Source organism: Leopardus geoffroyi, chromosome C1 (genome assembly GCF_018350155.1).
Source record: "Leopardus geoffroyi isolate Oge1 chromosome C1, O.geoffroyi_Oge1_pat1.0, whole genome shotgun sequence".
NCBI classification, from domain to species: Eukaryota; Metazoa; Chordata; class Mammalia; order Carnivora; family Felidae; genus Leopardus; species Leopardus geoffroyi.
The window spans coordinates 34,870,726-34,886,829 of NC_059328.1; the positions used below are offsets into that span (position 1 = coordinate 34,870,726).

The following is a 16,104-nucleotide window of genomic DNA, read 5'->3' on the forward strand; positions in this document are numbered from 1 at the left end:
ACCATCCAACTTCCTCTAGGCTGCCTACCTCCAATGCAGATGTGCCCTACTATCCCCCCAACACTCTGCTTTCTCTTGTGCTTTGATAGGGGCTAAGCTTTGGGTTTATTGGTCTTAAAGATAAATAAAGCACCAAATGAGATCCACAGGCTTTTTCTCTTCTCCCCTCCCTCTAGAGAGGAGGGAGGGGGAGGGGGACCTTCTCCCTTGGTGAAAACCCCCAGGCCAGAAGGGGTGGGAGACTAGCTGAGGCCAAGCATAGCCCTTCTTTATTCCCTCAGGCTGGAGCACAAGAAGCAGCATCTTAACCTTTTCCAGCTCCCCGAGGAGAACATCCTAGAAGTGTGGTCTCTGCCAAGGGTTCTAAAGCCTTTAATTTGATTTCCCTCACATAGGCAATTGTTGTAATTATTCTGATTAGGAATCATTACCCAGTGCAGCTTCTGCACCCCTGACAGGCACAACGCATCCAGCGGCAAGCTGCAGTGGGGCAGGCGGGCCCAGCCGTACCTCCTGGAGGAGCTGACAGCAAACAAAAGCCATCGATGGGGAGTTCTGGGTGAGTTAATGAAGTGCTCACATGCCACAGGAAGCCCACACTAAAGCTAAACAAAAACACCTCCAGTCCCCAGGGCTAGTCCTGCAGTGCCACAGCTCAGCCCCCCCTACTCCCTGACCCGCCCAGCACAGGCTGCCAATGCCGCCCAGCAGAGGGCCAGGGACCAGGAGGGGGTGGGGAGCCCTGTGAGGATCTCAGGGCAGCACTCGGACATCTTGCCAGTAACCCTGATGGGAACAGCTGGAGATGACAGATCAATGGTTCAATACTCTCAACAGCATGTCACTGATGTGACAGCAAATGTTATTCTAATCAAGCCATAATCATAGTCAAATTACACGGCTACATTCTCAGGAGGGGAGGGAGAGAAAGGCAGCAGGAAAGGGTCAGAGGTCAGGAATTAAAGGTCATTCAACCTACCTCCAGTACTTGCTGCAGGCTTGGCTGACCATCCACCATAGCTTGAATAATCCCGGTGAGCTGAAAGGAAAGAGAAATAGCCAATAGGTGGAACCGGAGGGCACAGGGTTTCAAAACTGGACTGGATCCTTTTCTTTCTGTTTTTCTCCTTCTACTGTAAAAGATTCTGGTGTGCACTGCTTTGGGCTCAGAATCTGACAGAAGCCTTGGGAATAAAGTCCCAGGATACAAGGTGAATTCCCCCTGCCCTGAGAGGGGGATACACACCTACATACTGACCACAGGGTGTGTTTCATACCTATTTCAGCTTTACTTTGAAAAAAACCTGATTTTATGTATCTTTTGTATTCAATAGGCTCAATAACTCCCTACAAATTACAATCTAAAGTCAATTCACCTCCAAGCTTCACAGAAGTTCCCAGAGAACTTGGAGAATACTTGCACAGGACAGCCATACTTGGGTTCTGATGTCCAGCATTTCCCCCTGTAACATCAGTGAAGAGCCAGGGGAGCCCCACAGGCATCTACCCTTCACCCTAAATACCTGGGCCCTCAACACCAAGTAGGCAAGTAAGAAATAGACACCTTTAACTTAATGCAGATGAAAAGGCCTAATGTATGAATCTGCTCTAGAGAATTTCTGACTCACGGGCCTATGCTACACCCAGGTCAGGCCTAGCTTCAAACAAGCTTGTTGCTTTGCATTGTTTGGAAGTGAAAATATCCCTCGGACACAGACTAGGACAGACTGCCTCAGGGATCTGAGGCAGGAGGCCCCTATCCATAGACTTGGATCCAGCAGGAAATCACCATGCCCAATGTGCCCCTGGCTACTTCCACAGAGAGCAGCATCTCAGGCTTGCTTGGGAACTTCTTTTTTTTTTTTTTTTTGTAAGTGTTGGGGGGGGGATTAAACTCCAATTAAACTATAATTACATTTAATGAATATCAAATACCCAAATCACAGGAACCGCTGGCTCTAAGAGGGAAGGTTATTTTCTCGTAGCGACTTACATGGAATGGTAATACACACCTTTTAGGGAAGAAATTTTCATTTTAAGAACGCTGAGTTCCTCTAGGTGGGTTTCTGTAGTTCATCAAGTCATTATTAGGTGGTATTTTAAGGAAGTGTAAGGACACAGCCACTCTATTTTATATTCCAGAAACTGTTTTTATATTAATCTGTATTTTAATTGGGTAACAGCTGCTGCCTACAGACTTCCCATGGTCTAAAAGGAAAATAAATTAGAAAGATTAACTACACTGTTGTTTCGCAAGGCTTTAACCCACAGCATGCCCACCCGGCTGGCACCTCCACACCCTTTCCTTGCTTGGGAGACCAAAGAACTGCCCAGCAGAGGGAGGGCCTGAGCCAAAGAGAAGAAGAGTTGGTCTGCTGAGGGGTGGGAGTGGAGGGTTAGGGTGAGGAAGAGCTCTGGGTCAGCAGCTTTCATCTTAGAGTGCCAAGACTCCTCCATTTATTTAGTCAACAGCTATTCATGGACAGCCTACAATGTGCCAGACTCCATTCTAAGAACTAGGAATCCAGCTGTTGGATGAGGAAAAACATGAAAACCCTGCCCTCATGGAATCTGTGTTCTTCTTGGCAGCCCCTCCTCTTCCCAGTCCAGCCAGCACCCAGAGCCACACATTCAGCAGGCAGTTGCCCTGTGTTTTGCCTCAGGCACACAGGGGCCAGAGCCCAGAGTAGGCCTGTTGCCAACTCCAGGTCCAACATCCAGATGACTGACTAGCACCCATGCATCCACTGCTCTTCTTTCTGGTCCAGCTTCTCTCCTGCTTGGTTCTTCCAGAGCCAAGTCACGTCCTCAAGCTTGGAGCTGGGACTTAGGGTCAGGACTATCCTGGAAAACCTACAGCCACTCTTACTTCTTGGAAAGCTCTGGGGTCTGTGTGCCAGTCTCGTGTCTAGTCTGAGTCTTCTGGGACAAGGTTAGGTCTACGACTTCTGACTCCTACCAAGGGTCACTCAGATGAGGTGAATACTGAAGGGCTTCCAGAAGGACTCACAGAAGAAACCAATGGGTACCCTTGCCAAAAGCCCTCCCTCCTTGGAAAATGGGACTTAGGTCAGCATCTATGTACTCTACAAGCACCTGCTCTGGGCCCAGGAAAATCATTAATGCGGAGAGAGAAAATCACTATACTATAAAGGAAAACCAGGGCACTGCTCTCCAGGATCTCCTTCTATAGGCTAGGCCCGCCTCTTCAACCCTGGTGGTAGTGGGTAGGGCTCCAGGGTCCTGGGGCTTTCTCACACTCCTATCCAGTGGTCAGTAGTCCTAGAATCATCAGCCTGAGGGGGGCCTAGTGAGCTCAGCTCCCTCTCTACGTGTTTCTAGAGCACTTGTGGTTCAGCAAGACATGGCTTACAGCTGAATTCCTAAAGGGCATGAACTCACCCCCAGAGACACAGAGGCTTGAGCTATTGGTACAGCTAGAGGCATCCTTCCAGGAGGAGGCCTCACTCCTCTGTATTAATGCTTCCAAGGATGGACTACATCTTATTAGCTCTACCAAGGCACTAGATGAAGAGACTGTGGAATTAGGAACATTAGTCCATGCACCTGACAACCTATAAGACATCTCTAAGACCTACAAGAGAAGCCATGAGGGAAAGAGCCAATTTAATAAAAATAAATATTGGAAAGTTCTACCTTAGGCATAACTTAAATCCTTCCTACTGCAGTTTAAACCCAATCTCACTTGGGTTAATATATATTTGTAAAAAGCTTTCACATCCTCACAATGAAAGGTACTAGAGCAAAGCCAAGTATTATTAAGCTGAGAACCAGGGCTCACAGGCTAAACAGAGCTCAGAGACCTTAACCACTTAAAGCTGGAGAGGTGAGAGGAAGAATTAATGTGTGCTCTGTGGCTCCTTTCACCGAGGGATTACAGATTAACTCCCGCTTCTCCAGACTCGGAAACCACAAGGCGAGGGCTTTTGACCCTGACTGATAACATGACTGGTTACTGAGATCCTCTACCCACACAAGGGCTTTGTCCAGGAACAAGCTGGCTTCATCATAAACACTGGCAACTACAGGAAGCAGCCCAGGCCACTCAGTGCCAATAGAATGTCAGCATCCAGCCTTTCTCCTTTCACAGTTTATCTCCAACACAATCGTATTCTGACACCAAGACAGTTTGTTGATTACATAAGCACTTGTCTCTGGTGTGCAATCTGATAATCAGACCCACTCTTTCTCCTCAGACAAAGAGACCAATAAATCTCAGCCTTTATAAGTACAGGTGCAAGACAAAGCCCTTTACTGGCATTTAGCAAAATGGGTATTTTTTCTAGTTTTTTTTTTTTTTTTTTTTCAAGACAATGACAACAACAACAAAAAAGACTACACATGGTCAGGGACTGTGCAGCAGCCCAGCTGCTAGAGGCAGAGATCTGATGAGCTGGAGCAGATTTTAGAGGTGGTAGGGAAAGGGCTTGGGAAGGAATGAAACATGTCTCATCCTGTCTCTATCAGAAATAAGTCTCCAGGCAGACTATCAACGGGTACTAAGAAAGAATCTCAAGCAGGCTAATAACATGTCCATTACACAGAGCAGTAAGAGTGTCTATATGTGGGCTACAGACCCACTCAAGGCAGAATGCCTCTTCCTGCCGAGCTTGTCTCTCCCCCCACACAAGCATGTGCTCATATGTGTACTCACGTGTCACAGGCATGCATGCATGCACACACACATGCACACAGACCAGGGTTCTTAAGAACTTCTTGTGCACAAGAGAAAATCCTACTAGAGGAACTGCTGAGGCACAATCCACAGGTTTTGAGTTGTTCCTCACACTTACTAAGGAAAAAATTCCCTCTGATTATGATGATCTCTATCTCTACCCCAAAGGCAGCTACTGCCATGCTGGATTAGGCCCCACAATGATGGCTCCCATCCTTTGTCCATGCCTCTCTCTACATTACAACTCCATCTGGTATGGAGACAGAGCAACATTTGGATGATCTGAGGTTTTCCAAAGAAGACTTCACTTACTCAAAAGAGAGTCAGCAGTACAGTTACTTGGGGTCAGGGGTGGCAGGGAGAAAGGTGTGGCTGAATAGCTCTTTAATAATATTCATTCATTTAAGGAACATGTGTCAAGTGTTTACTTGGCACCAGGCCCTAATGATGGGACGGAGATGGATCAGATCTGGTTCTTGCCCTCAAGGAACTCACAATCTAGTGGGGAGACAGATAAGTATATACAGTTTAATGCATCTCATCAGCGCTTTGTGTAGTGGGATCAGCCAGGGGCTCAGGGGAGGCTCCCCAGAGAAGGTGACCCTGAGCAAAGTCCTAGAGGACAAGAAGGGGGGTGGGTGGAGAGTGGGAGCAGCATACAGGCAGGAGGAGTATCATGTGCAGAGGCACACTGTGAGGGGGTAACCTTGGGTGAGGGAAGTGAGGGGGTGTGAAGCAGGGAGATGTGAGGCTGGACAAAAAGGCAGGGACCAGGTCAGGGAGAATTGGGGGCTCTGGAGGCCTGAGGTGAAATGGCACACTTGTTGCCACAGCACAGCCATATCTTCACTTTCAGATAAGGCTTCAGAACAACGGTCCCAACCCACCATGCTTCCTGCCCTCCAAATTACGTATTTGTGTCTTGGGGTGAAACTTTCTAGAAAAAAGAAAAATATCCCCCATCACAGTCTCACAATCCCTCCTCCCATACCTCCCCAAAGAAGCAGTAGCAGTCCTGATTCCAAAAGATCCCTTTTCCCATTACTCTCAAGCATCCACTCCTGCCCAGAGATGAGCTTCCGCAGTGCTGTTCCATCCCTAAACAGCCAGCAACCTTTCTCAAATTTGGGCCTGCCCCACTGCACCAGGCAGCCTAGCTGCAGCTGAAGCCCCCAAGGGGCAATCTGCACACAGAGACGAGGAAGACAAGGAAGACGAGGAAGGACAAGAGGACACTGCACTTTCAGGCTAGTGGAGGCTCAGGTAACTGGCTTGTTTTAGGAAAGTCTTCCCTTCCCATATGGAATGGGATTTTTGCCATCATTAAAATTTGATTTTTTCCAAAAGGGGCAAAAAGAACAGATTAGCGCCCCCTGGTGGTACAGGTAATTCCCAGGGGCAAGGGTTGCGGGGGTGGGTATGTAGATCCCAGAGGGAGTAAGAATCTCAACATCATTACTGGAAACAACAAAAGGCATGAGAGACTAGACACCTTGGCAGATGGATACCTGCACCAAAAGGCCCACCTGGGTTGGGCGGCAAACACTGGCATCAAGCCCAGGAGCGACCCTCAGACTTTGTATCTGGGCTGAGTCAGCCTCAGAGCCCATGCGGCCTTCCAACCCGTGGCAGGCAGGCCCTTTCCCAGCATTCTCCACACCAAGACGATTGTTTTGGGATCACTTAAGAACTCCTTTCCTCATGTTTCACTCATACTTAGCAAGTAGATCTCTAAAAGAAGGCACAAAGTCTCGAATATACCCCAGCCCCCAAATTTCTTAAAAAGATTCCAGGAACACTCATGTTTTCCCGTTACCTTCTGCTGTCATACATACTTGGCCCATGATTCCACCACAGCCTGTGGCTACCACAGAGTTTATAACACAACCCATCACAGAGGAAAGCAGCCACAGAAGGCTTCTCTATACAGGCCGGAGAATGAGAATCCTTCAGGGGTACCTCCTCTCTGCTCCTAGCAGCTCTTCTGAGCTGCATCAAGCATCAAGATCTCAGTTAGTCCCAGTTTCACAATCTGTAAAATGGGGCAAATACTAACCTGCTGGCAAGGTGATGGAGTATAACACCAGCACAGGGTAAGGATAAGGATAAGAATATTTCAGCCTTGTCCAGGCTGTCCTCATACCCCACTTGGACTGCCCTTCTCTTTCCTTGATGATACAGTTTTGCTTCCCACTAAACCAACACTTCACACAGGACTACTTTGCTCAAGGACAGAAAAGCATCACCAGAAAGCTAAGACAGCCTGAATACAACCTCTCCCTCCAAGAAGCTGAAATCGTCACATCTTGTCAAGCAGCCCCAACGGAAATGGAACTGAAAAGAAGCTGAATCCCAAGGAGCGCCTGCGTGGCTCAGTCAGTTAAGCACCCACTTTGGCTCAGGACATGATCTCATAGTTCGTGAGTTTGAGCCCCGTGTTGGGCTCTGTGCTAACAGCTCAGAGCCTGGAGCCTGCTTTGGATACTGTGTCTCCCTCTCTCTCTGCCCCTCTTTGCTTGCTCTCTCTCTCTCTCTCAAAAATAAAAGAAACACTAAAATAATTAAAAAAAAAAAAAAAAAAAAAGTTGAATCCCAAAAGCACCACCCTAGAGTGGCATACCACTCCAAATGCCTCAACACCAGGAGGAGTAGGGATGATAAGGAAGAGAAAATATTAGGGAAGCTGGGATAGATTGTGCCCTCCTTGGGTCCCCAGTGACCACAGTTGTGCAAGTGGAGTGGCAGACTTTATAAAAACTGCTGAATCCAATATGCACCCGCCTTAGCCACTGATAAAACTTAAGCTGTCCCTAAGCGGCATGTACAGAGCACCAGTGACCCATAAGCTCCCGCCCCAGCAGCCCCTGCTGCCCAGCTCCAGGGCCCTTACCTCTGTACAGAAGGGAGTAAGCTGTGGATGGACTACGGGCTGGACATACATGTGAAAGGTAGACTCAATCTCCATGGTTCGACCATTTAGCTTCAGGATGGGGAACTCGATAATTTCCTGGAATGGTAAAGATACAGAAAAAAAAAGAATACGTTTTTTTAACCAACCATTTCATAACTCAGAGTCAAGAAGGAGGGAATGTTTTGGACTCATTAGCTCCTGCCAGGCCAGACCCAAGACTGAGTGTAATGGTGCCAGCTCAGCTCTTATTCTAACCTTCCCACTGTTAACACCCTCACAGGTGGCCAGGACTAGACACATGCCCCATCCCTACTGTCTCTGGAAAGGGGAAAGAAGACAGTAGTATAAGCTGCCCCAGTTTCCCCCACTGGTTCTCTGCCAGAGGCCTGTTCACTGGAGCCCATGAAAGTAGCCCCACTCCTCCCCCTTGCCCAGGCCTCTGCCCTGGATGGGCCTGGATCTCCAGCCACAAGACCAATCACAGCCCTCTACATTTAAATTTAAGCAGAACCGATGAGTTTCTTCATTCATTAAAAAAAAAAAAAGAAAAGATAAATAATAAATAAAGCCAAAGGGGATACTAAAGAGAAGAAGAAAACTGAGTAAGAGTAATAGGAGCTAGTGCCTCCCACCTTTCTTTCAGGCAGTACACCCTCCCCCAGCCTGCTCCCCCCAATCACTTAGCCAGCCCTTCCCAGTCCACTGGAACGTAATGGAAGAGAAGGAGGAGGAGTGACAATTTGTTTGGTGTCTCTAAGATTAATTTGTCTCCGTTATTTAATAGAGATGCACAGCACCAAGGTCCTGGTGTGCAAACAGGCTTGCAGAACGCTGGCTGTGCAGCACGCCTCATACATCGCTCCTGGGAAGGGAGGAATGCACCAGAGGGGGGAGAGGGCAGGAGAGCACACACGCACCAGAGAGAAGAGGGAAAGCGAGGAGAGAGAATAAAAAAAATTATTGCTTTTTAATATTCAAAAACAGTTTGCAAAATTTAATCAAAGCAGAGGAAAAGCTAACATTTTTACCACTTTGACATTTTTATTAGCGCTTTCATAAATTTTTAAAACATGAATGGAATTAGTTTACAACACAAAAAAACTGCCCTGAAAACATCTGGAAGAGACAAATAGGAAATAATAAAAAAAATAAATAAAAAGCAAAATCCTCCGAGTAAAATTAGCATGTTGGAAAGACCTCCACTGCAGAGAGAGAAGGGGAGCTTTGCCCCCTCCGTGGCCCCAGCAGTCAGCTCCAGCAGCATCCCTACCCCAGGTCCCCAGTTTTGGAGGGGACCTTTCTCATATCACTAAAATCAAGGCAAACTGGTTCTCTCCGGGGACAGCCTGGAGGATCAGCACAGAAGCTGTGGACACCTGACTGCATGCAGGACAAGGACGAGATGGAAGATGGAAGAAATGGCCGATCTCCTTGATATCCCAGGGCAGCCAGGTAGCCTCTTCCTCAAACACACTTAATACCACCACGCTTGTTTTTAAAGCATCTATTTTTATCCAACACAAAAAAGCAGGACTGGAGACCAAATCAAGGCAGTCAGATTTCATAACAGAGAAATTCAAAGGTTCTGCTTGCCTGGTCTCCCCGCGCTGATCCCCAAAGATGGGGAAGCTAACAGGAGCCCCTGGAGATAGGAAGGGCAGCAAGGCTGAGGCAGAGGGGGCACAGCAAGGAGGCCCTAGCTGCTGCTCAGATTAGGTGGTATCTTTCCTTCCAACTCGAAGAGAGGGGGGTACTCATCCCAATTCCCTGGGCCTCTCTCATTCCTCACAAAGCACTACTAAGCAGAGATGGTAGAGGAGAATTTCGTGCTGAAAAATAAAACTGAGGCACACATACAAGCAAAATACGCATCGGTCCCCCTGAAAAATCAGAAATCAAAGATTTCCAAGCGCTAACTCTGAGGTGGGGCTCATCTGACACCCGAATTTCTGATCTATCCTCCCACTGTGTGGGAGCAGCACTTCCCCAACAGGGGCTCCACAGCCTGGTGAGTTTGGCTGCCCTGGTGTCTAAAGAAACAAATACAGCCAGCTCCTCACTAACAATGTTAGCTGGGCCCACAATGAAATTTAACCTGTGACACAACTGTACTTTTCATTTAAACTTTCATTTGGAGAGAAGCAGTGTTTGGAGACCTGCAGTTTGTCCTGCTAATAAAGACAAGTGTTGGGACCTTTAAGGATGCCATTCATCTCTGGCTTTTATTAAATTCAATTTTCTTAAGCCCATGATACATTATGAAATTAGGAGTTGACATTCCTCTGGAAACAAAAATATCTATCAAGCATAAATAGAAAAAAAACCCTCTATTACCAAGAATTTATGGCTTAAAGTTGATCTCTTTCCACTTTCTTACAAGCACATGGTTTGTTTCAGATAACTGAAATGTTATTATAGATCTAGAATTTCATTAGTATTTATTATAAAATAGTAAGCGCTTCAGCTCCTGCTTTGACTAGCACCAAGTCAGCATCCCCAGTAGATTCTCTGAAAACTTAGCCTTTGGGTTTCCCCACTGTACCTCTGTCTTCAAACTGTCCTGCTGCTGGCTTCCTTGCCCCTAGGGAAATGGAGCCAACCTGTGCTCACACTCAGGATCACCCTCCCAGATAGGAGGAACAAGCCAGTCTAGGCTCCAAGCAAAAAGAAGTGTAGATCCCTGAAATGCCTGGGGGCCAGGGACTTGGTGGATTGGACCTATCATAAATACACCTGCCCAGTGTTACTAGCCCATCAGCCAGGCCTTCTTCCTAAGACCAAGAAGAGGGACTTTCAAGAGCCAATCTCAGAACATGACTTTGCACAGGCCCTTTCTCAGCACCATCAGCTATTGTAACAATGACCTTGCACACAGGCATATTCATTTAAGCCAATGAGGATGCAAAGAGAAGCTGAGAGATAGAAGACCCCATGAGGAGTCAGCAGAAGGGCTCTCACTTAGGTACTTCTTACCTTCCAAGATTGCCCAACCAAGCCCAGAACCTCAAAATACTGGCACCAACAGTCCATTTAGGAGAGCGGAACTCTAATCTCTACTAAGTTGACATGACTCTGCAGCCAGTGCACCTGGGGCATGCCAAACACTTCAACAGTTTTTAGCTCATAATGATCAGAAAGGGAATGCTAAAGTTACAGGTTTAGTAACTTCCAACCCAGGAGCTTATGAAGATGTGCCTAAGTACTAGCTTCTGGAGGCAATTTCTCTGATAAAGACACTGTTATTCCTGCCTCTCCTTTTCCCTCCATCTCCTCATTACCCTGGGAAAAAGTTTTTAGGAGTAGATGAGTGTCTGTTTGTGTGGAGGTAGCACCAGGAAGGAAAGAACCAGTATGTATTTACCAGTCCTTTATTCTTCCCCTAAGAATAGTTCCACGATTCCTTACAACTGTATGTCATTTACATTCAATTAAACTACCTGAGTAGCACCTACTGTGTGCAGGGCACTGTACAGGTGTTGCAGTGGGACTCAGAGAGATGTATCTCTGCTCTGGAGAGGTGCACAGACTAGTGAGCAGAAAAGACACTGAACAAATAATGAAGAATGCACTATGATAAGTATCTTAGCGGAGGGACATACTGAGCATTAGGACTTTCAATTTATAGTATACTTGCAAATACATTTTCTTTATCTTACCCTTATTAATCCTGGAAGATAGGTCATAGCAGCAGCAGCAGCTCATAAACCAACACTATTAAGCACCTACTATTTACCAGGCAGGGGCTGGGTGTGGACATAGAGACAAATACAAGAAGATGTGGCTCCTCTCTCTGAGGTGCTTGGAGTCTGGGCAAGGGGTAGAGAGGAGCTGGCTCCAACACCCTCGGGACACTTGGGAAATGGAATCATTTCATTTCTTCCATTTGTTGTTTACTACATGGCAGACACTCTGCTAAATGCTTAACAGGAACGACCTCATTGAAACCTCTTAACAACAATTGTTATGATCCCTGTTTTACAGATAAACTAAGGCCCAAAAAAGAAGTGGTCTCTTGCTCAAGGCTTCACACTTTGTGAGGGGCAGAGCTGGGACTCCAAATGGGGAAATAAGACTTAGAACAGGACTCACAGCTTTCAAAATCTGAAGGGTCAAGAGCTGATTCTTCCAGTCTGAAAGGTTGTCTTTAGTGAGCTTGGTCTGTCTCCTAGGAAGAGAGGCTGCTCTCAAGTTACAAGAGACCGTGGACTATGCGGGCAGAGAATCCTGGAGGACCGCTGCTGCATAGGCTCCACTGCAACTGCAGTGATGCAGACGGTGCTATGCTCGGGGCTCGGGGAGGGTGGGAGCCAGGAGCCCTAGGTTTGCTTCGCCAGCACAAGCTCTGTTCTCGCATGCAAACCTCGCTCTCTCCACTTTTGGTAAGTAACATGTGAAAAGGGAGGATAAACAGCAAGATAAAAGCCAAGCACACGGCTCTAACAGACATCTCTGCTTTTACAGAGCTCTCCACAGGACCAGGGAGGTGATGTGATCTACTGAAGGTGACAAACATGGTAGGTGGTGGAGTGAGGATTCAAATCCAGACAGAGAACACCCCAAAGCATTTCCTGTCTCTCATCTTTAAGTGGCCTCCCATCCTCCCTTAACTGCTACAAACCACCAATGTCTCAGTTTTCTGTCCGTCCAGACCAAGGGTTTCCTGGAACACAGAACTTTCAGAGCTAAAACTGGAATAGCTAGTCACCCTACACTGTCCACAAGCTACCTGCACCACTAGGTTGTCCAAAGGTAGAGCATGATAGATTCAAAAAGCTGGTCTGCTGATGGTGGATGGGAACTAGCCACAACTTGACAACTCAAGACAGAAGCCTCAGAATTTGGATTTTTGAAAGTATCCATGGTTTCAAACCTACTGTATCCGCTGTCTCCCTCAATAAAATGACAACAGCAAACCTTTCTTTGTTTTTTTAAGGGGAGGGAAGACACATAAAAAGGAAGCACCAAGTAAATATTTGTCTCAGGACAAAACTGCAATAGTGGTTCAAATGAAATTTCACACCTACAATCAGTAGATTACAAGAAATAAATGTGTAGGTTGCTTTCAGGGTATTCAAATTCCCTTCAACTAAAGTGTCCTCAGTGATAAGATTGTATTTGAAGATAGAACAACAACAGAAGGATTTTAAGCAGAAGGGACTTAGGTTGGACTGCTGGAATTTCTTGACAATGGGACAGAAGTTTTAATAGTGTAGTGTTCTTACAGACCTTTTTTTTTTTTTTTCAAAGCACAAGTTCTCCTTTGCCTGAGCTGATGGTCCTATGGTCCTGTCTGAAATAAGGGAATCAGCAGATCATTTCTCATGGCTTCTTCCTCTCAACCTAGGAACTGGCATTCCTTCGATTTAGAAATGGTAACAACTAATCTATACCTTCCCTCTATCCTATGAAGAAAATTCCAGAATGTGCACAGAAAGGTTTGATAAATCCAAAAGCAACATCACACCACAAGGTAGAAAAAGCAGTATGTGGCAAAATCATGAGTTTTATGCAAATACTTCGTTTTGGGCTACAAATCCCATGCAAAGGCAGGCTTTCCTCCAAGGGATCAAGGTACCTCCTGGCCACAGGGAAGAGGAGAAGTTGAGAGGGGGAAGTGAGGGCTGCACTGGGCAACGAACAGGGCACGGTTTGCTTAACAGTTTCTCCCTTGGGGGGAAAAAAAAGACATTTTATGCACAAGGAGCTTATTTCTTAAACAAACACTCGTGGTTTTGATTTACACCACAGCCTGCTCCTAAATAATTTATGGCGGGTTAAATTTATTGCCGAGCCCTGGCTGGCTGCAAATTCGAATTGCCAAATAATTAGATTTTAGGGCAAAGCTTATAAATTACCCGTCGATTTGTCCGGACTTGTTTGTCAGTTGCTTTGTGCTTCGGGTCATCTTTGGCATTTGGCTGTTTGGGTTTTAATTGCTGATTTACACTTTGACAGATGAGAGCTGATGCTCGAAGTTTCAGGACAAGGAAGGGTAAAAAATCAGAGCTTTAAAAGGCTGATTTTTCACCTACATGTCCCTTTTCACTATCCCCATAGACCCCAAAGCAATTAAAATGTAGAAAAGAGGCTGAAAATAGACACTGCTATTCTTTATTGGGGGGGGGGGGGGGGGGAGTGTGCAGAGTGATGTATAATTTGCTTTTATGAAATCTGAATTTAAAAAAAAACCATAATACAATAAATTGAGACCAAAAGTTTTCAAAACTACATCTTCACCCAGTAGTGTGCATCTATGTGTCTACCTTATATGACTGTGGATCAGCCCCAGTTCAAGCATTTTTACATACTCAATTGTAAATAACTGCAGATATTAGTGGCCTCTGTGAAGCTGACCCTTTAGGGCAGCAAACGACCAAACGATTTCTTTGTAGCTACCTGTATACGTATTTGTCATAAAATTAATTGAAGCAAATCTTGGGGTTGTACGCAGGAGAGGCCCACCAGAGGCAGTACTAAGGGAAGTCATGGAAATGGAAAGTCTCAAGTCTAACTTACCATTCCAGTGGAGGAAAAAAAAGTCTCTCTGGGTGGTGCCTAAGCTCTACCTACTATGTTGATAGAGGGCCTAAAGGCTTTCTCTATGCTTCCCAAAGCAGGGCCTGCTTCCCAGCCATCCGCTATTCCCCAATACCTTGCAATGAAGCCATGAGTAAGAATACTACTAGTGCTAATTCTACTCGTAAGAGCTAACTCCTATAGCTATTACGTGCCAGGCACTGTTCTAAGCACCTATATCTCATCCTCCCAACAGTCCTGAGACTGGTGCTAATATATATTTTTTCATAAATTTTTAAATGTTTGTTTATTTTTGAGAGAGTGAGAAAAAGAGTATGAGTGGCAGAGGGGCAGAGAGGGAGAAAGAGGATCCAAAGCAGGCTCTGCACCGACAGCAGAGAGCCCAATGCAGGGCTTGAACTCACAAACCCTGAGATCATGACCTGAGCCGCAATCAAGAGTAGCATGTTTAACCAATGGAGCCACCCAGGCACCCCAAGATTGGTGCTATTAACCCCTTTTTGGCAACAGGGCAACTGAGGCATAAAAAGTACAACTAACTTGCCCAAGGCAAGTCATACCATTAGTAGGTGGTGGAGTCTAGGCTCAAATCCAGAGTCCAGCTCTGGATCATTCTATGCTCTGAAACATTATGCTATATTACTTCTTATCAGAAGAACCTCTACCTTAGTTTCCCTCACTCTGGAGGTCCAGAGTACACATTATGGGACTTGGCCACATGCACCCAATGCCTATTCATTTAATCAACCAGTAAGGTGAGGGAAAGTCATGTAATGTACTCGGTATCACAAGATAAAATCAGAGGCTTGGTTAGACAAAGGACATTTTCCCAATCAGCACAAATACTGCACTAAAGATCCACTACCCTGGGATAACAGGTGATCAAGACAGGACCAGGCTGCCTCACCAGACAGAGGCTCTGGTAGGCAACTTGGGTAGGAGACCTGAGAAGCTGACTGGGCTTCAGGAGGACCCGCTCCTGAAGGGACTACTAGTCTCTCCACAGAAGACTGTATTCCCATGGGGTGCTTCACAGATTTCCTGTTCTCTGACCATTGCTGCTGGCCAGAAGCCAGGACAGGGAAACAGTTGTGCTGGCATGACAGATTTTTAAAATCACTGACCATGGAGCAAGCAATACACAGATTGACATCCTGCCTACGATGAACTGAATACTTTTCTCACACATTGGCTCATTTGATCCTATATCTCTGTAAGGCAGGCAGGAATCACTGTCTTATTTTACAGACGAAAAAGCTAGGGAGGTCAGTGGTTCTGAAAGCCTGTTCCCTCACAGGGAGCATCCCCTCACTTGGGAGTTTATTAGAAATGCAAATTCCTGGCCTCTGCCCCAGACTCTGGATCAGAAACCCTGAGGGTGGGGCCAGCAATCTGTGGCCAGCTTTCCAGGTGATTCTGATCACAATTCTGATTGCTAAAGTTTGAGAACCATTGGTTTAGACTAGAGCAGTGTTTCTCAGACTTCAAGTTATCCAAAACTCTTGTCAAATTACAGATTGTATTTAGTGCTGGATTAGGGCCTGATATTTCTAACAAGCATTTCTAACAAGCTCCTAGATGATGAGGATGCTGCTGGCTGTTACACCACACTTTGAATAACAAAGATATAGTCTAGAACATTTATGAAACTACCTCCTGATCACAGATATACTGACCAAGTGAGAATCTGAGCCACAGGTGTCAGTTCCTTTCTCACATCAAACCCTTAGTTGGCCCATTTTCAAGCACCTGGGACAAGCCCTTTAGATCTCCCAACCACTCCTGGTTCTTGCCATCAGAAACTTCATTCTCCTTGCTGCCACAATCCAGGGGAGAAAAATTGGCATGTCACATCCGAGAACTTTATTGAGGAAGTTGGCACCTCTTTGTTAGGGAACCAGCAAGAGGTCTTCTTTCATGACAACGCTTGCTCCCTTGACAAATATTGTCAAGATTGGGG

The 16,104-nt window shown here is 46.2% G+C and overlaps 1 protein-coding gene across 12 annotated transcripts in view; it reads right to left on the reverse strand.

The window, feature by feature from the left end:
- The window catches only part of ERI3 (ERI1 exoribonuclease family member 3), a 128,418-nt gene that overhangs the window by 87,890 nt on the left and 24,424 nt on the right, over positions 1 to 16,104 (reverse strand). For all 12 annotated transcript variants that reach the window (XM_045477079.1, XM_045477073.1, XM_045477075.1 and 9 more), the window contains 2 exons: positions 7,587 to 7,703; positions 980 to 1,039 (listed from right to left, as the gene is read on the reverse strand). In XM_045477079.1, coding sequence (XP_045333035.1) covers positions 980 to 1,039; positions 7,587 to 7,661 — 135 coding nt within the window. In that variant the 5' untranslated portion in view covers positions 7,662 to 7,703. The remainder of the gene's footprint in view (positions 1 to 979; positions 1,040 to 7,586; positions 7,704 to 16,104) is intronic.